The sequence below is a fragment of the Oncorhynchus clarkii genome, chromosome 30 (genome assembly GCF_045791955.1).
Source record: "Oncorhynchus clarkii lewisi isolate Uvic-CL-2024 chromosome 30, UVic_Ocla_1.0, whole genome shotgun sequence".
NCBI classification, from domain to species: domain Eukaryota; kingdom Metazoa; phylum Chordata; class Actinopteri; order Salmoniformes; family Salmonidae; genus Oncorhynchus; species Oncorhynchus clarkii.
Window position 1 is genome coordinate 37,556,143 of NC_092176.1, and position 20,423 is coordinate 37,576,565.

At 42.8% G+C, this 20,423-nt stretch overlaps 2 protein-coding genes across 2 annotated transcripts in view; both read right to left on the reverse strand.

The window, feature by feature from the left end:
- LOC139389815 (histone H2A.V) overlaps positions 1 to 20,423 on the reverse strand; it is a 257,719-nt gene that overhangs the window by 211,313 nt on the left and 25,983 nt on the right. The window lies entirely within an intron of this gene.
- LOC139390031 (up-regulator of cell proliferation-like) lies at positions 7,989 to 13,887 on the reverse strand. The gene is given in 6 exon segments (XM_071137142.1): positions 7,989 to 8,696; positions 8,698 to 9,209; positions 9,212 to 10,039; positions 10,042 to 12,645; positions 13,719 to 13,754; positions 13,851 to 13,887. Coding segments are annotated over 6 exon segments (4,716 nt in total). The 5' UTR covers positions 13,879 to 13,887.

A 20,423-nucleotide genomic window follows, 5' to 3' on the forward strand; every position in this document is an offset into this window, starting at 1 on the left:
TCAGCCTCCAGTATTTATGCTGCAGTAGTTTGTGTCGGGGGGCTAGGGTCAGTTTGTTATATCTGGAGTACTTCTCCTGTCCTATTCGGTGTCCTGTGTGAATCTAAGTGTGCGTTCTCTAATTCTCTCCTTCTCTCTTTCTTTCTCTCTCTGGGAGGACCTGAGCCCTAGGACCATGCCCCAGGACTACCTGACAGGATGACTCCTTGCTGTCCCCAGTCCACCTGGCCGTGCTGCTGCTCCAGTTTCAACTGACCTGAGCCCTAGGACCATGCCCCAGGACTACCTGACATGATGACTGCTTGCTGTCCCCAGTCCACCTGACCGTGCTGCTACTCCACTTTTAACTGTTCTGCCTTATTATTATTCGACCATGCTGGTCATTTATGAACATTTGAACATCTTGGCCATGTTCTGTTATAATCTCCACCCGGCACAGCCAGAAGAGGACTGGCCACCCCACATAGCCTGGTTCCTCTCTAGGTTTCTTCCTAGGTTTTGGCCTTTCTAGGGAGTTTTTCCTAGACACCGTGCTTCTACACCTGCATTGCTTGCTGTTTGGGGTTTTAGGCTGGGTTTCTGTACAGCACTTTGAGATATCAGCTGATGTACGAAGGGCTATATAAATAAATTTGATTTGATTTTGATTTTGATTTGATTTGATTCGGTGGGCCCACACACTACCGTCTGCGGGTCATCCGGGGATTGATAGGACAGTGCGGGGTCTTAGGGGGAAATACTGGTGGCCCACCTTAGCTAGGGATGTGAGGCTCTATGTCTCTTCCTGTTCGGTATGCGCCCAGAGTAAGGCTCCTAGGCACCTTCCTAGAGGGAAGTTACAGCCCCTCCCGGTTCCACAACGGCCATGGTCCAATCTCTCGGTAGATTTCCTTACTGATCTTCCCCCATCTCAGGGGAACACTACCGTTCTGGTCGTTGTGGATCGGTTCTCTAAGTCCTGCCGTCTCCTCCCATTGCCTGGTCTCCCTACGGCCCTACAGACTGCAGAGGCTCTATTTACCCACGTCTTCTGGCACTATGGGGTTCCAGAGGATATCGTCTCCGATCGGGGTCCCCAGTTCACGTCCCGGGTTTGGAAGGCGTTTATGGAGCGTCTGGGGATCTCGGTCAGCCTTACCTCTGGTTATCACCCTGAGAGTAATGGGCAGGTGGAAAGAGTAAACCAGGAAGTGGGTAGGTTTCTGAGGTCATATTGCCAGGACCGGCCAGGAGAATGGGCGAGGTACGTCCCGTGGGCAGAGTTGGCCCAGAACTCTCTTCGGCATTCGTCCACGAATATGTCGCCATTCGAATGCGTACTGGGAGACCTGGCGGGCAGTCCAGGATTCTCTCAGGCAGGCCAGTGAACGGCAGAAGAGAGACGCTGACCGCCACCGCAGTGAGGCCCCGGTGTTCGCACCAGGGGACAGGGTCTGGCTCTCGACCCGAAACCTGCCCCTCCGCCTGCCTTGCCGGAAGCTGGGGCCGCAGTGTGTGGGGCCATTTAAAGTCCTGAGGAGGATAAACGAGGTGTGTTATAGATTGCAACTTCCCTCTTATTATCGTATTAACCCCTCGTTTCATGTGTCTCTCCTCAGGCCGGTGGTAGCTGGTCCCCTACAAGACAGTGAGGTACCGGAGGTCCCTCCACCCCCTCTGGACATCGAGGGGTCCCCGGCGTACACAGTACGAGCTATTCTGGACTCGAGACGCCGGGTGAGGGGCCTGCAGTACCTCGTGGACTGGGAGGGGTACGGTCTGGAGGAGAGGTGCTGGGTACCGGGGAGGGACATTTTAGATCCTTCCCCCTTGAGGGATTTCCACCGCCTCCACCCGGATCGCCCTGCGCCTCGTCCTCTGGGTCGTCCTCGAGGCCGGGGTCGGCGCGCTGCGGGAGCCGCGCGTCAGGGGGGGTACTGTCACAAACCTCGCCGAAGATGGTGCCTCTTCCTGTTCGGGCGGTGCTCGGCGGTCGTCGTCGCCGGCCTATTAGCTGCCATCGATTCCCCCTTCAGTTTGTTTTGGTTATTGGGTAATTGGGTACACCTGTTTTGTATTAGCGTTTGTTTGTAGGGTATTTAAGGACACTAGGCCCGCTGGGTATTTGTGCGGGCTTGTTTCTTGTTACTCTGTGTTTGATGGTGTGAAATTAAAAAATTAATTTGACAAACGACTGAACCCTGCTCTCTGCGCCTGATTCCACCCACCACTCCTAGTTGATCGTAACAAGTGGCTTCTTCCGTGGTGTCCTCCCATGAAAACAATTCTTGTTTTTTCTACTGGCAAAATATTCTCTGTACAGATGAAACTAAAGTTGAGTTGTTTGGAAGGAACACACAACACTATGTGTGGAGTAGAAAGCACAGCACACCAACATCAAATCCTCATCCCAACTGTAAAGTATGGTGGAGGGAGCATCATGGTTTGGGGCTGCTTTGCTGCCTCATGGCCTGGACAGCTTGCTATCATCGACGGAAAAATGAATTCCCAAGTTTATCAAGACATTTTGCAGGAGAATGTTAGGCTATCTGTCCGCCAATGAAAGCTCAACAGAAGTTGGGTGATGCAACAGGACAACAACCCAAAACACAGAAGTAAATCAACAACAGAATGGCTTCAGCAGAAGAAAATACGCCCAGTCAGAGTCCTGACCTCAACCCGATTGAGATGCTGTGGCATGACCTCAAGAGAGTAGTTCACACCAGACATCCCAAGAATGTTGCTGAACTGAAACAATTTTGTGAAGACGAATGGTCCAAAATTCCTCCTGACCGTTGTGCAGGTCTGATCCGCAACTACAGAAAATGTTTGGTTGAGGTTATTGCTGCCAAAGTGAGGGTCAACCAGTTATTAAATCCAAGGGTTCACACACTTTTCCCACCATGCACTGTGAAGGTTTACACGGTGTGTTCAATAAAGACATGAAAATGTATTGTTGTTTGTGTGTTATTAGCTTAATCAGACTGTGTTTGTCTATTGTTGTGACTTAGATGAAGATCAGAAAACATTTTATGACCAATTTATGAAGAAATCCAGGTATTTCCAAAGGGTTCACATACTTTTTCTTACCACTGTATGTCCAAGACAGGACAATCTGCCCTTCGGTTTTGAATAGACACACCTTTTTGGTGCTTTTTTTGTTGGTAATAATTTAACGGAATTGTCAGAATGTGAATATAGAGTTAAATACTCACACCTGCACAACTTTATCCAGAGAAAGTTCTCCAATAGTCACTTTAACTCTACTTACATGTTCATACTACCTCAACTAACCGGTGCCCCTGCACATTGTACCAGCACCCCCCTGTATATATTATTTTTTACTTCTGCTCTTTAATTACTTGTTACTTTTATGTCTTTGTTATTTAAAAAAAAATGCACTGTTGGTTCGGGGCTCGTAAGTAAGCATTTCCCTGCAAGGTTGTACCTGTTGTATTCGGCGCATGTGACTAATACAATGTGATTTAATGGATTATGTGATTTCTGTTGTTCCTATCAGAAAGACAGTATACAGAAGATGTAGGTAATACATTCATTCTGAAATAAATGTGTATTTAAAGATAAAATGCCATGTGAAAATACACATAGGCTATTGGGCCTAGATAATAAAACACAGAACTAAGGTAACAGGATACACTGGTCAAATGATTGAAATTGTTAAACCTAGGATTGTAGGTACAGTGCCTAGTGTAAGTCTGCACATGTCTCGGACAGTCTTCATATTTCACTGCCTTAAGATTCATATTTCGCTGCCTTAAGATTCATATTTTGCTGCCTTGAGATTCATAGTTCACTGCCTTATTATCTACTTCACCAAGTGCTAGAACATAACAGAACATGAAAAGAAAAGAAACAACGAACATTATAACGACACAGTGCGAGACCCAGATGCAGACTCAGGAGGAAGATGGTTAGAGTCTTATTTGTCTAGTTATATCCAAAAGGAAGTAGGCAAGAGAATTATTGTGGACAGGAAAAAGGTCAAAACCAGAGTCTGAGTCCAAGAGGTACTGAGTGGCAGACAGGCTTGATGTTAGGGCAGGCAGAAGGGTCAGGCAGGCGGGTACAGAGTCCAGATAAAAACAGGCAAGGGTCAAAACCGGGAAGACTAGAAAACATGCTGGTTGACTTGAAAACATACAAACTGGCACAAAGAGACAGGAAACACAGGGATAAATACACTGGGGAAAATAAGCGACACCTGGAGGGGGTGGAGACAATCACAATGACAGGTGAAACAGATCAGGGCGTGACAGAACATGTCTTCACACACCAGAGTTTATACTTGGTGGGTCAATGTAAATAGTCCTGGTGGCCATTTGATTAATTATTCATCAGTCTTGTTGCTTGGGGATTGAAGCTGTTGAGGAGCCTTTTGGTCCTCGACTTGGCGTTACGGTACCGCTTGCCGTGCGGTAGCAGAGAGAACAGTCTATTTTTATTTTATTTTGTTTTGTTTTTTACATTTAACCTTTATTTAACTAGGCAAGTCAGTTAAGAACAAATTCTTATTTACAATGACGGCCTACCTCTGACCTGGGTGACTGTAGTCTTTGACAATTTTTTGGGCCTTCCTCTTACACTGTCTAGTATATTTAGGTCCTGGATGTCAGGAAGCTTGGCCCCAGTGATGTACTGGGCCGTACGCACTGCCCTCTGTAGCGCCTTACGGTCAGTTGCCATACCAGGCGGTGATGCAATCAGATGCTTTCTGGTGCAGCTGTATAACTTCTTGAGGATCTGGGGACCCATGCCAAATCATTACAGTCTCCCGAGGGGGAAAAAGTGTTGTCGTGCCCTCTTCACAACTGTCTTGGTGTTGTCTTGGTGTTGTCGTGCCCTCTTCACAACCCTCTTCACAACTGTCTTGGTGAGTTTGGATTCATTTAAAGTTTTGAGCCTATATTAAATAGCCAAAAGTAGTTCAATTGGTAACACTTTACAGTAAGGTACCGTTTATAAAGGGTTTATAAAGGGTTTATAATTATGTTATTAACAGTTATTTCATCATTTGTAAATTCATTATTAACCCTTAATAAACTGTTGTCGCATTGGTCAAAATATTGCAACCTGTCAGTTTTTGTCAAATAGTGAGACAATATTTACTTCCAGTTATCAACCATTAATACTTGCAGATACACATTCTTATAAAATGAGTGTATTTTTAAGTTGTTTTCTCACGTTTGATTGTGATGCATTAATTATCTGTCCCAGGAACAGAAAAGGTTGGTTTTCATGGTGCCTTGACCCACGTTTGATATCCAGATGTCCTGGCCAAATGTACACCCCCAGACATTTAATCTTATCCTTCCTGACATATTACCCCTTACTACTTCCCTGTGACCACTTACTATTGGTTGGTGAAACGCTACAGGAAGTAACCTCTAACAATGTTATTGTTTTAGTCTTCATACCCACCAATCATTGACTGAATATGATGAACAGCCGTGTTGGATCTTCTCTCATTATGTATTGATGAGTACCCAACTACTGCATTTAAGCACTCATTGATTATTGAAGAATATAACTTATAAATGCCTCATGAACTCAGATCAACTGTGACACCCATCAGAACCCAAAATGTAACTGTAAACAAAAACTGTATAGCCTCGAAATAGAGATTAAAACAATACTTTTGATATCACGGATGGTCAGTCCTTGCCTCCATAGTTCTGTCTATGAATTTGAGAGTGGTTACATTTTTACATACCCTTCCCTCAGCTTTTTACCAAAACAGTGGCAGGGAGGATGCTTTGTTGTTGATGACTGATTCTCTGCTGCATCTATGATTGACTAATCCCAGGCATCCCTGCCAAACCTTGGACTCATTAAGATGTGGTGTTGTGGTTCCACACTTCAGTGAAACCATGACGGTAACCATTTCTGTATATAAACTACTTAGAAACATTATTTAACCGTTTGTTATGCTAGTTTAATCACGTAATAATAATTACAGAGTGTTATTTGATGAATATGTCTTCAGTTTTAATGATGCCAAAGACACGACAATGTCTAGGTGACTAGTTACCGCAATCCAGTTGGTGTCTAGTTGGTGTAACTACTAACTATTGACTATGGTGAAGACTGCTGTCTTGTTTCAGAACGGTTGCTGAGCAGATCATCTCTCAATGTAAAAAGTCTAGAGGATTATTGTGTGTGTGTGTAAGACTTTATGTTAAACTACATTGTATTAATGAACATTATAGACATGTAGTGACTTGAGTTACCAGAATAGAGCAGTAGAGGGAGTCCTCCACTGAAGTGAACTACAAAAATAAAATCCATTGACATAAACGAGAGCGTGAGAGAGAGAGAGAGAGAGAGAGAAAGAGAGAGAGAGAGAGAGAGAAAGAGGTCGAGAGAGAGAGAGAGAGAGAGAGAGAGAGAAAGAGAGAGAGAGAGAGAGAGAGAGAAAGAGAGAGAGAGAGAGAGAGAGAAAGAGGTCGAGAGAGAGAGAGAGAGAGAGAGAGAAAGAGAGAGAGAAAGAGAGAGAGAGAGAGAGAGAGAGAGAGAGAGAGAGAGAGAGAGAGAGAGAGAGAGAGAGAGAGAGAGAGAGAGAGAGAGAGAGAGAGAGAGAGAGAGAGAGAGAGAGAGAGAGAGAGAGAGAGAGAGAGAGAGAGAGAGAGAGAGAGAGAGAGAGAGAGAGAGAGAGAGAGAGAGAGAGAGAGAGAGAGAGAGAAAGAGAGAAAGAGAGAGAGAGAGAGAGAGAGAGAGAGAGAGAGAGAGAGAAAGAGATTTATATAAAAAATATACTGATCAAGTCAAAGTAAATGAATAGGTTGTTTATTACATTCTGCATATTTTCTCAAGACTACAGTGACTAACATCATTTCATCAATATGTTAATTATTGTACAACCTCACCAATATTGTACCACAAATGACAAATCAGATGTAATTAATAAGCATATTTTGCTTTTGACACATTGTTTAAAAACCTTCCCCTTGTCACCGTTGAATCATGTCTTGAATACAATATTTCTACACGCACAGTTCCATTAAAAGACATAAGACGACATGATCAGGGTCAACATGATCAGGGTCAACATGATCAGGGTCAACATGATCAGGGTCAACATGATCCGGGTCAACATGATCAGGGTCAACATGATCAGGGTGAACATGATCAGGGTGAACATGATCAGGGTGAACATGATCAGGGTGAACATGATCAGGGTGAACATGATCAGGGTCAACATGATCAGGGTCAACATGATCAGGGTGAACTTGTTAGTGCCACTCGATCAATTCCCTCTTCAGTCATGTCATCTCTTCCCGTTGTTGAACATTGTAGAGATTCTAGGTGTCATCGTCATCTAATAATAATTATACATAGTATTTTTATAGCTCGTTTCTGAAACACAAAGTCGCTTTACAATAAAGAAAAACAAAAGCAACAGCAAAACAAAGCCAAACATCAAACAATTAATGGGAGAGAGTGGGAGAGAGGCCAAGAGACTAAATGAACAAGAAATTAACATGAAAATATCTGTCTCATCTTGCCCCCAAAAATTATATCTCTAACCTATTCAAAGTAAGTTTAAACATGATTCTAATGATTTTTAACATGCCATTATCTGGGACAGTGAGACAGATTAGGCTATTATGGAGCGTAATCATTTTTAATCTGGAGGGTTATTTTACAGTAATTTTGCCTAGGACAGTAATTTTACCTTGAACAGTGACAGTGAAACAATTAACATCTGAACTGACCATGTTAAATTAAATCGAACAACAAAACCATGTTACAAAGCTTTAAAAAAAAGGGATTATTTTACAGTAATTTAGCTTCCTGTCACTGAGGATAAACAGGTACATGGGACAGTCATTCTAGCGGGAGGCCAACCTGTCTTAACATGGGAGATACCGTATGTACCTGGAACACAGATTATACATCTACTGAGCATTCAGAGAATACATCTTACAACACGATTTTAATTTACACAGCATAACATTCTGAACATTGATTTTCATAAATTCTGCTACTACCTACACTTTTATACCAAAAGCTACCTTCAAGCCTTCCAATGCTTGCTCTTTTGTGATGCTCTTCCATGCCTCTGGAATCACAGCTGGCTTGGCATTGTGCATCACAGCCAGCCTGTCGTTGTATGTTGCCAGGACATATTTCCAGTAGTCAGAAGCCTCATCAGTTGAGTCTGGTTGGATGTTCCATTCTGGGTAATAGGTACGATAGTCTTTGTAAGGGTGAAGCTCCCAGTCAGTGTCTCCATTTTTGAATGATTTTTTACTGTTTACATCAGTTGTGCAAAGTGTTTCAATCAGTTCTTGAGTATGAACACTTCTGTAGCTGCCCAGTGCTTGTGGTCGATGTGCATTTGCATGATGCTGTCTGTGTTCTTTACCTCCAGCATCACACGGCATTTTGCAGAAGGGGCACTGCTTCGCACAACCCGACACACGCATGAAGAGCTCGTCCTGAGGTTTGATGGGAAGGGCGTAAAGGGATTCAATGAGGTCAATGGATTTCGAGAATTCATCTTGCATTTGCTGCTTCAAGTCACTCAGAGACTCGCGGAGACTCGTGGTGAAACGATCGCAGGTAGTACTTATCTGAAAGAGGACCACCTCAACAGCGTCCATAGATATGGAGATGTCTTTGTCAAGATGTTTGCACAGGTTTTTCATAAACTCTGTGACACTTTTAGTGTCCTTGGGCAGAGGTTGGCTAGCTTTTTTCAATGGCCTCCATTATCTTTTGATTGATCTCCTTCAGCCTCTTGTTTTTCAACATGTCAAACGACATCTCAGCTGAAAGGCATTCTTTAATGTGCTGGCATATCAAATCTTTAACATAGATCTCGTACTTCTCAAAGTATTTGACAAAGGCCTGGAAGTCATCTTTTTCCAGCAGCTCCTTGAGGACAGAGTACTGGAAGGATGGATACTCTGCTGCGTGGCTGCTTATCACCATTTCATCTACAATGTCAGTCCCAAGGAACCTATTGATGTATTGTAAGATCGCTAGTCGGAGACTGTGCTGAACAAAGTCCTGTGCTTTGCGTTGGCAATGGTCTCTCTCTCTGTATAAGTCTACGAAAGCAGACAAGTACTGATTCTTGGACTCCTCCAGACGCTTTTGAGGATCTTTGCGAAGAAGGAAATTCCTGTGCATTTGAAGGAATTCCCTCGAGGCAATACCACATATGTGCAGTTTCAGGTCAATCTCAAACTTTGTATTTGTTTTTCTTTCAGAGATTCGTTTATCTTCTCAAGAACTTCTTTTGTAAGAGACTCATGGTAATCTGTTTGAGATTTTGTGGAATCTAGGATAATCCTTCTGCAGGTATCAATAACGCTCTCTGAAAATCTCTGCAAACTTTCTTTCGCTTTTTTCTTTCTCCCAAACATCATCATTTTCAGTTTGAATTTTGTCATAGTACAAATGTGTCTATCCCTGGCCTTGAAAGGCTCCATGCCGTAGGCTGTCAGAGTCTCTATATTTTGAAACTCCTCATTCACATTGCGATTAGAGAAATCTCTTCTCAACTGCTTGAAAACATGAGAAGGAATGTCCTGCTCTTCCAACCCTGAAATCTTCACAACTTCTTGGCTCCACATCTTCCCAAACTCATCTTCCAGCTGCTCGTCTGAGAGTGGGGTTTTGTTGTCATTGGAGTTTTGAAGAAGCTGCAATACCTTCTGCTCAATCATGACTTTCTGTTTTCTATGAATATCATCGGCCTCAATTGTGCTGATCTTAAGCTTAACGGCCATGTCAAGTTTATTATTCTCTGTGTTTAAGATATCTCTGTGAACATCCCGGATATGATGAAATAAATCTATTTTGTTCTTTTCTATCAGGGATACATTTCTGTCTTTCTTTTTGTAGTATGCATCCAGTTTCTCTGTCATCTCTTTCTCCAGAGTTGCCACCATTTTCAATGCCTCAGATTTTAAAGATTCCTGCAATTTCTGCAAGTCTTGGATTTCTGACTGAATTTCAAAGCTGTTTACCTCAAGGTTTGAGATTTGTAGGTCTGCCTTCATTTGCCATGTATAGATGTTCTTTCGGCTTTCCATTGAGTCATTTCTTTCCAGAGGTTGTCATATGCTTGAGCAACAAGAGTATTTCTGAAGCTGAAAATGAAGTTCTCATATTTCACAGCTTTCCACAAACTCTTCATCCATTCGATGAATTCTGGGATCAGTGAAGGTTCCTTATACCTGCATGTTTTAAGAACTTCTAGAAGGTTCTTCTTGAGGTCCAAAACAGCTTCACTGTAACCTGTATTGACAGGTGCCATTGGTGGTGTGCCTTGCCACAGCCCAGGAATATACCAGTTGTTTTTGTCTGCATCATAATCCAATACATCTGTGAATCTATTCACAGAGGGCCGCTTCTCCATCTCAGCTGCAATCTGTGTCATCTCATTGAGTCGGTCCAGAATACGTTTTCTGTCCGCCACATTCTTGTTGTGTGCAGACACTCCTGCCACATTTTGGTGCACAAAATGACAAACTGGAATTTTCCCAACTTCTTTCATCCTTAAGAAGGCATGAACAACTATCTGCAGGACGTCATTCATCTCTGTTGAGTTCTCCATGGCAATGTTGATGATTGTGATATCACTAAGACCGATCACTAGAGTTGCCAACTCATTGTCGTGTTCACAGCTTTCATCCAGCTGTGCTAGAGATGGCGACTTGAGACCCTCTGTGTCGATTAGAAGGATGAAGTCACAACGCAGGTCTTTCCTCATGTCCTCTCCAACCCTGAGGAAAAGCAGGAATGCTCCCCTTGTGCATCTGCCACTGCTGACGGGGAATTGCACACCAAACATGGTGTTGAGCAGTGTTGATTTCCCTGTACTCTGTACCCCCAATACAGTTAGTACAAGCAGCTTACTCTTCTCTCCCACCTTTCTGTGAAGCTCCATCAGGACATCAGTCACCCACTTCTCTGGGATGTTGGAGGCATCTCCATCTAAAAGCTCAAATGGATAGCCATCCAACAGCAGCTCAGCTGCCAGAGCAGGTAGAGAGCAATGTTCTGCTGATGCTTGGGGATTTCCAAGACTGGATGCTTCGTAGATTTGTCCCATCTCTCTCATGAAATGTTCGATTCCCAGAGACGAGTCCAAAATACATTGATCTAGCTCTTCCAAACATTTATTACCTTGCTTCACCAAAGACTGTTCCTGGAATCTGTTGCGCAGAGATGACATGTCTTTCCGTGAACGCATATCCAGCTTGAGCTGTAACCATTTCAGAAATAGGGCCTTTTCCTCTTTATCAGTTGTTGCCAGGTATCCTAGAAAGCTTGCCATTGCTGTGGTAGTCTTGTACTTGTTCTGCTCTCTTCTAATCTTCAGTTTATCCTCCCGGAGTTTGGCTCTGTACTCTTCCAGTCTGCTTTCCCCTGAGTTTTTTAACCTGCACTCCTCTTTCTCTAGCTTAGCTAATTGTTTCCAGTTTTCACCTTGCAATGGCAGCTGGTTCCTCTTGTAATCCACTATGCTCTGGTCTCCAATGCCTTTCAGAATCTCCTCAGCTGCTGATTTTGAAACCTCATACTTACATTCATCAACAGATATCTCCAGCTCGATAGCTTTGTTTGACATACTTTCTATGCTTATTTTTGAAGTAGATTCCTTCAAAATATTGTTAATGGCTTTGCTGATCTGACGTGAGAATCTTGCACAGTTGACATTTGGTCTCTGTGTTATTGTATTGTTTGACTTTAGTTTGAATGCCTCCATTATCTCCTTTACCGATGTTTCAACATTACGGCTCTCCTCTCCTTTGGAATTGACCACGAGGAACAGCTTGGATCCCATGTCCCCAAGAGAGAGCAACAACTTCCGCTCATCTTCATCAACACTGTCCAGGAAGATGAAGATGGCTGTTGACACTTGGGTTAGAAAACTAAATTGTGCTTGTGAAGCACAAATGTCTCCTCTCAAATTAGCAACGGTTAGTGGTTCCGGATATCTATCAACATTTCTGTTTCCACATGGAAGATACCAGCAAGCCTCTACCAAGCCACCTGAGATCATCCTTGGAGCTGTCCCTCCATCCATGTCTTTGTGAGGGAAAATGTTGTGAATCTGTTGGCCACTGCTAAAGATATGATTCAAGAGCTGCGATTTGGAAATGCTACAGTCTTGAAGCCTGACAAAGGAGATGAAAGGTATTTGCTCAAAGACAAAATTACCTTCCTCAAACCCTTTTGACTCTGATAGAGCATGTGGACGCCACTCTTTAAGGATATCCCTCAAGGCCCACAACATGAGGGTGCTCTGACTGCCAGTGCCCGGGGGTAGCAGAAGTGGCACAGCAAACTGGCACATGGACATCTTGAGGGCCATTTCCTGCTGCAGGAAACTGTCAGCACAGAGAAAGAGTGCAGTGATGAGATCTAGAAGATTTACCTCATTATCCTCTGGATTCTCATCTCTATAAAGGTCTATGCTACTTTCATCCTCAGGTAAACATGTACAACTCTTACAGTCTGCATTGACAATCAATAGTTTCCTCAGAAAGTACCATGGTACTGCTTTGAGTGAGTCAACAGCGTCATCAGAAATGCTGTCCTTGTTGATCTCAAGCAAAGATCTAAGAGTCAGTTTATTAGGATATTGTTTTTCCAGACCAAGTTTGTGGAGTAACGTCTTCAGAGGACCTAAAATAAGAACAGGGAAACTCAGTGAGGTTGTTAATGAGGTACATAAACACTAAATGACAGACAGGGGGCACTGTTTCGAAAGCCACCGCACCACCATCTTTGTACTCTTCCACTATTGTTTAAAACATTTTGGAAGATATAGAAATGCATTTATTAATGTCTACATTTGTTTTTCCCAAGTATATTCTATAGGTTGTTATCAATGACGTCATATTTGAGCTTCTTTCTAAACATTCCGTTCCCGGATGGGGGTCAAGCACAGCCTGCTTCATGTATTACAGTGCGAAAATACAGCTCGATTACACCTCTCTTTTTTTCAAGATTGGCCACCATTTATTTTGACTATTTGACTGATATAAAATAAGACTGTATTATTAACTGACAAGTACGTATGTGTGGATTATGTTGATTTCACATCCATTGTAGCCTCTTCTTGTGGAGCAGTAGGTTGCATTTGCCAAGCTAGCTAGAAACATTTTTTATCGAAATGCTCACACAAACATATATTCCGATTTGTTTTCACCAACCTAGGTACCTCAACTAGCTAGCTAAAATCGTAAATGAGTATTTCTGACTGCTCATCATATTACAACCCAATAACGGTAACATTTCTTTAGCAATCCCTCAGCAGGCAAATCGAACGCTTGTGCACCTTGTTGTGGTATTTTATGGATAACAACCTATCACAGAAACCTTAAAGCTGAAATCCGCATAATTGGAAACAGTGCCAATGTTACTGTCCCCACTACAACAAATAAATACTTAATACATGTAATTTTGTCCTTGAAACATTACATTGAAATACTGTAGTATTCCATTCATTCCTATGGAGGACTGCGACTGCTGAGGAGTACCAATATGGTGGATGGTGGCTTCAGAGACTTTCTTTGGCCAACATATAGCATCAGCATGTAGCTCATGTTTATTGATAATTGCAGCACACAGAACTGCATTGGCCTGACAAAATACTTAGTAATGAAGCTCAATTTGTTATATGTTGGTATTTGTTAGGTTGTTAGAGATGAAGACCAAATTGATATAGTGACAGCTGACAGTGACATGAACTTTACCTGGGTTGAGTTGGGAAGCCACTGGCCAGTGTTTCACTGTCGACAAAAATAACAATTTAATGAGCATAACAATGAAGTCAATGGAATCTGTGTTGTTGTTATTATTCACTACAGGTAGTAGGATGAACGTACGTTCTATTTCCTCTGGATGGGAAGCCATGGTCCATGGGCATTCCTCTCCCATCTTCTTCCTTCTCTCTCTGGCGTCTCTGACTTCCCTCTAAGAAGCAAACAAACAGTGTAATCCCTCTGATGTAGCCTAGTCAAACCACAGCAACTAGAATAAAACAGTAAAAACTATCTACATTCAATCATGTTAATATTTTGGCAATTACAGTTACTGAGATATATATTCTATTCTAATTAGTTTGTAATTTCAGCCCAAAAGCATTAAGATGCTATACATGAATCACAAATATATAATAAAAATATATATATACACTGTTAAAAGGAAAAAGTTACTTAGAAAAAGTCCATGTAGCAATATCCTTATTGGCTGGATTTAAAATTGGGAAATTGTTGAGCTGACATCAAATACTCCACTAACCCAAACAGTGTTGTGTGAACTTATATAGCAACACAAATAGCTGAGTTAATCTTACGAGAGTTTAATTTGCTGAGACATACATGCATACATGACACGTCCTGACCTTAGTCATTTTTTTATGTCTCTATTTTGGTTTGGTCAGGGCGTGAGATGAGGTGGACATTCTATGTTTTTCATTCTATGTTTTGTTCTGTGTGTTGTATTTCTATGTGTTTGGCCTGGTATGGTTCCCAATCAGAGGCAGCTGTCAATTGTTGTGTCTGTTTGGACACCATACTTAGGTACTCTGTTCCCACCTGTGTTGATGGGTAGTTGTTTTCTGTTTTTGTATTCTGTACCAGAGAGAACTGTTTCATTCATAAATAAAGATGAACACGTATCACGCTGCACCTTGGTCCTCACCTTCTCCTTATCCCGACGACATTCGTTACACATGTGTCTGAAACACGAGGCGTTCACATGCTCCTTGGAAGTAGGTCACTTTACAATAAGTAGGTCGTAAGTCTGACATGATTGTGTCAAGTGCTTTTAAAGTCGGATCAATAATTCCACCATTAAGATTTTAGCTAGCTAGAAAAGCTAACTATTGTTGCTGCAAATAAAAAAAAGTTAGCTAGACTGCTTAACATTGACAATATGGCCAAACTTGCTACATTATCCACATTGATACGTTTGTTACTGTCAAAAACAGATTTGTTGTAATTTTTTGGTTGCAAAAGTGAAAGGTCAGTGGTAAAACTTCACAATTCAGCAACTCAGAGTTTCCCACTAGAAATTACGACTTGAAGGGTCATTCAGATGAAATGTTCCAGTTGGAACTCCAAACGTCTGATAGCATGTGGACACCTCATTACACCATTTCGGATGTGAACTGAAAAAACACAAATTAAAAAAACATTTTAAAGTATAATGTTTTTAGATTACTAATGTTACTGTCCCCACCGTAGGACAACAATTTATTAAAAATAAAAAATATTCCACATTTACATAAGTATTCAGACCCTTTGCTGAGTACTTTGTTGAAGCTCCTTTGGCAGCGATTGCAGACTTGAGTCTTCTTGGGTATGAAGCTACAAGCTTGGGGCACCTGTTTTGGGGAGTTTCTCTCACTCTTCTCTGCAGATCCTCTCAGGCTCTGTCAAGTTGGATAGGGAGCGTCGCTGCACAGCTGTTTGATTGGGTTCAAGTCCAGGCTCTGGCTGGGCCACTCAAGGACACTTGTCCCGAAGCCACTCCTACGTTTTCTTGGCTGTATGCTTAGGATCGTTGTCCAATTGGAAGGTGAACCTTCACCCCAGTCTGAGGTCCTGAGTGCTCTGGATCAGGTTTTCATCAAGGATCTCTCTGTACTTTGCTCCATTAATCTGTCCCTCGATCCTGACTAGTGATGATGCCATAACCATGCTTTACCGTAGGGATGGTGCCATGTTTCCTCTATGGCATTCAGTCCAAAGAGTTTAATCTTGGTGTTACGGATACAGGTATCCTGTGTCTGTGTGTATCCTGTGTCAGTGTGTATCCTGTGTGTGTTTCTTTTCTCTCCTTCTCCCCTCACAGGTGAAAATCATTACTCCCCAATCAGTCAACAATCAACCCATCAATCAGAAGACACACCTCCTCCTGTTTCCTACCTTATCACAGTTCCTTCCCCATGGTTTAAAAACCCCATCATTTGTTTGTTCAAGGGAGCTCAATCTCTTTGTAATGCTATGTTGGTAGATCGCTGTTCTTGTAGATTTCAGGAGAGCTCAATCTTTGTAATGCCATGTTGGTAGATAGCTGTTCTTTGTAGATTTCAGGGTAGCTCAATCTTTGTAATGCTATGTTGGTAGATCGCTGCTCTTGATAGATTTCAGAAGCTCAATCTTTGTAATGCTATGTTGGTAGATCGCTGTTCTTGTAGATTTCAGGAGAGCTCAATCTTTGTAATGACATGTTGGTAGATCTCTGCTCTTGATAGATTTCAGTAGCACAATCTCTTTGTAAATGCCATGTATGTAGATCTCGCTCTTTGTGTAATAATTAACCTCTTCTTTTGTTTGAGCACCTCCAAATCACTTTGTCATCTCCTGTGAGTATTGTTTTTGTTTATGGTGTTTGCTGGTGGGAAAAAGGGGAAACCAAGACAAGTCGCCCATGGGCATACACTACCCGTAGGTAAACTTTGTTAAAACACACTAGTTAGAACTGGGCGGACCACCCACTGTATTTTTGGTTAGTTAGCTGTTGTTGAAATAGGCTAGTCTAGCTTAGGGGTGTTTTTGCATATTTGTTTCTTTCCTTGGGTCCAGCTCAGCCCCTTTTCCTGCTTCCCCCCCCCCATTACCGTGTGTTTATAATAAACCCTGAGTTTGACGGTATTATTTCGGTTGTCGTGGTTATTTCGTTCACTTTTACTTTGTCACTATTATAATTTACATGAGTTATGTTACGGGTCTCACTACCATCCCCCCTAGACTGTCGGGCCAAAAGGGATTCGTAACATAAGTGGGGGCTCATCCGGGTCTGTCTTTACTGACACCCATGCTGCTCATGTAGATTGTTGAAGTGGTATAGTTCAGTGTTGAGCGTCATAGCTGAAGTAGCATTAGTGTTTGCTATTTTCGTTGGCTCTTGTGAAGTAGTGTAAGATGGCTACTTTTGATTTGAAGTCCTTTTTGGATAATCCTTCGTGGGAGGTTTTTGATAAATGTCGTAGAGTTGATTTAATGACCTTGGCTGACCATTACTCAATATCGATTCTGCAGAGTGTAGTTAAGGCGGAGGTTAAACAGCTAGTATTAAATGTATTGTTGGAAGAGCAGGTGCTTGTGTTACCGCTGCCTGAGCATACTACCACTGTAGGGGATGTTGCTGCTCCTGTAAGCCCATTGGTGTCTGATAATGAGGGTGAGGCTAAAACACCAGCCACATTGTCCCATTTTGAACCACTCTCCCCACTGTCAAACGGTGATGCCAGGAGGGATGTCCGTTTAGCACAGTTACAACTAGAGGTGGAAGAGAGAGCCCAAATTAGGCGAGAGACTCTCCAGTTGGAGATGTGTAAAATTGAGGCAGAAAAAGAACGAGAACAACGGCAGATGATGTGTAAAATTGAGGCAGAAAGAGAACAGCGGCAGATGACGTTTAAAATGCGCCAGATGGAACTGGAGGCAGAGACAGCGAGGCTAGCCTTCGTTCCTGCTGTCACTGTTAGTGAGTCGTCCTCACCTGCTGTGTCCTCAAACACGTTTGACATTAGTAGGCAGATAGCCTTAGTACCTTTGTTCAGAGAGTCGGAGGTTGACTCCTATTTTTGTGTATTTGAGCGTATAGCCGTAGCATTGAAGTGGCCTGAAGAGGTATGGTGCCTATTACTTCAGTGTAAATTAACTGGTAAAGCCCAAGAGGTTTTGTCAGCGCTACCTCTGGAGGACAGTTTGAATTATGAAGTGGTCAAAGCTACTGTTCTTCGTGCCTATGAGCTTGTGCCTGAGGCATACCGACAGAGATTTAGGTCTCATAGAAAGTCTTCTAGTAAGACTTATGTGGAATTTGCTAGAGACAAGGGAAATCTGTTTGATAAATGGCATGCTGCTAGTAAGGTAACTGATTTCAACTCTCTCCGGGAGTTAATCTTGTTGGAAGAATTTAAAAATTGCTTACCCGAACGCATTGTAGTTTACCTAAACGAACAGAAAGTATCCTCCCTGGCAGAAGCGTCTGTGTTGGCAGACGAGTTTGTGTTGACGCACAAGAGTGTGTTTTCGGCTCAAACTGAGAATAGAACCACTGAGTTTCCTACCTTTAGCCCTAGTCGACCAGCAGTAGTATATCAAGCACGGCAGAAGAATGAGCGTTCCTGTTTCTATTGTCATAAAGTGGGACATATGATTAATGATTGCTTCCTGCTTAAACGCAAACAAGGGATGCCTCTTCGTGCCAAGCCACCAACAGGTGTTGCTCTAATTCGTACGGTTGTGAGGTCTACAACAAAACAGGTGCCTCAGAGTAACTGTAGTTTGAAAGTCTCAGTCCCCGACCGTAGTTATGAACCATTCATTTCCGATGGGTTTGTGTCCCTAACGAATGACGAAGCGTCTCAACGTCCGGTTAAAATCCTTAGAGATACTGGTGCGGCGCAGTCGTTTATATTGTCTGATGTGTTGCCCTTATCTGACGATACATACTGTGGTTCCAGTGTGTTAGTGCAGGGTATTGAAATGGGTTTTGTCCCAGTGCCATTGCACTTTGTGAAAGTACACTCTGAGTTAATCAGTGGAATATTCAGAGTGGGGGTACGTCCTAAGTTGCCAGTGAAAGGTGTGACCTTTATAATGGGTAACGATATTGCCGGAGGAAAGGTAGTACCCGTATTGGAAGTATTGGATAAAAGTGACCACTCTCTCTCGAATGAGTTGGCACAGAGTTATCCACATGTGTTCCCCGCTTGTGCTGTCACTCGTGCTCAGGCACTACAAGAGGGTGACGTGATAGATTTGTCGAACACTGTTCTGTTCAAAGAGGATGATCAAGAGGATGGATTGTGTGATACCTCTGAGAAGCTGATCACCTCTGACAAACAGCCCAGGAAAGAATTAAAGAACGTTGAACTTATTGCTGATGCAATACAGTTACCAGTTACTCGTGAGCAGCTGATTGCTAACCAAAAGGTTGACAACAAGCTTGCTAAATGTTTTTCTAGTGTTGTCTCGTTAGAAGAGGTGAAGAAGAAGAATGTGGCTTACTTCATTGATGGTAATCTCCTCATGCGTAAATGGAAATCCCATGTTGACGCGGGTGGAGATTGGAATGCTGTTTACCAAATAGTGATTCCTACAGCCTTTCGACAAAATGTGTTATCCCTTGCTCATGATCACCAGTGGTCTGGTCATTTAGGAATTACAAAGACGTATGATCGGATCCTTCGACATTTCTTTTGGCCAGGTTTAAAACAAGATGTGGCTCAGTTCTGTCGGACATGCCACACCTGTCAGATAACAGGAAAACCAAATCAGGTTATTCCTCCTGCTCCTCTTTGTCCTATACCTGTCATAGGTGAACCATTTGAGCATGTGGTGGTTGATTGTGTCGGACCGTTACCGAAGACAAAATCGGGTAACCAGTTTTTGTTAACGATAATGTGTATGGCTACAAGATACCCCGAGGCTATTCCTCTGAGAAGGATTACAGCTCCGATAGTGAGTAAAGCCTTAATAAAATTCTTCACGACATTCGGGTTACCTAAGGTGGTACAAAGCGATCAAGGTACCAATTTCCTATCCAAGCTCTTCAAGCAGGTGTTGAAATCCTTATCAATTACGCACCGTGTATCAAGCGCCTATCACCCAGAGTCTCAGGGTGCGCTTGAAAGATGGCATCAGACACTGAAGTCTATGCTACGTAAATATTGTTTGGAATCTGAGAAAGATTGGGATGAGGGAGTTCCTCTAGTTTTGTTTGCTGCTCGTGAAACTGTGCAGGAGTCCCTAGGTTTCAGCCCGGCTGAACTAGTGTTTGGTCACACAGTAAGAGGACCAATGAAAGTCCTTAAAGAACAGTTCTTGTCCCAAGAGTTGTGTACCAGAGATGAGAATGTGTTGGACTATGTTAGTCGCTTTCGTGAGCGCCTACACCAAGCTTGTGCTCTTGCAAAGGAAGCTCTGTCTTCCTCACAGAGGAGCATGAAAAGACACTATGATAAAGAGGCTGTTTCTCGTCCACTACAGCCAGGTGACCAAGTACTGGTGTTATTACCTGTTCCAGGATCTTCACTGTCAGCTCGTTTCTCTGGTCCTTATTTAATTGAAAAGAAAATAAGTGAAACTGACTATGTGCTTCAAACTCCTGATAGAAAACGCCAATCTCGTGTGTGTCACATTAACATGTTGAAAGCATACCACACCCGACCCATCACACAGTTAGATAGTTCAAAAACAGAGGAAGGTACTGCTGTCTCCTCTGCTACTACTGCGATGATAGTGGACTGTCATATTGATGATGTTGATGGCTTGGAGTTGCGCAATACTCAGCAGCAGTGTGTTAGATTGCCCAACTCAGAAATGCTGCTGTCTATCCAGTCAGGTCTGGTTCATTTAACGGATGGACAGGCTAATGATATTGTGAGGCTACTACACAGTTTTCCATGTCTCTTTAATGACGTTCCTACTCGCACAAAT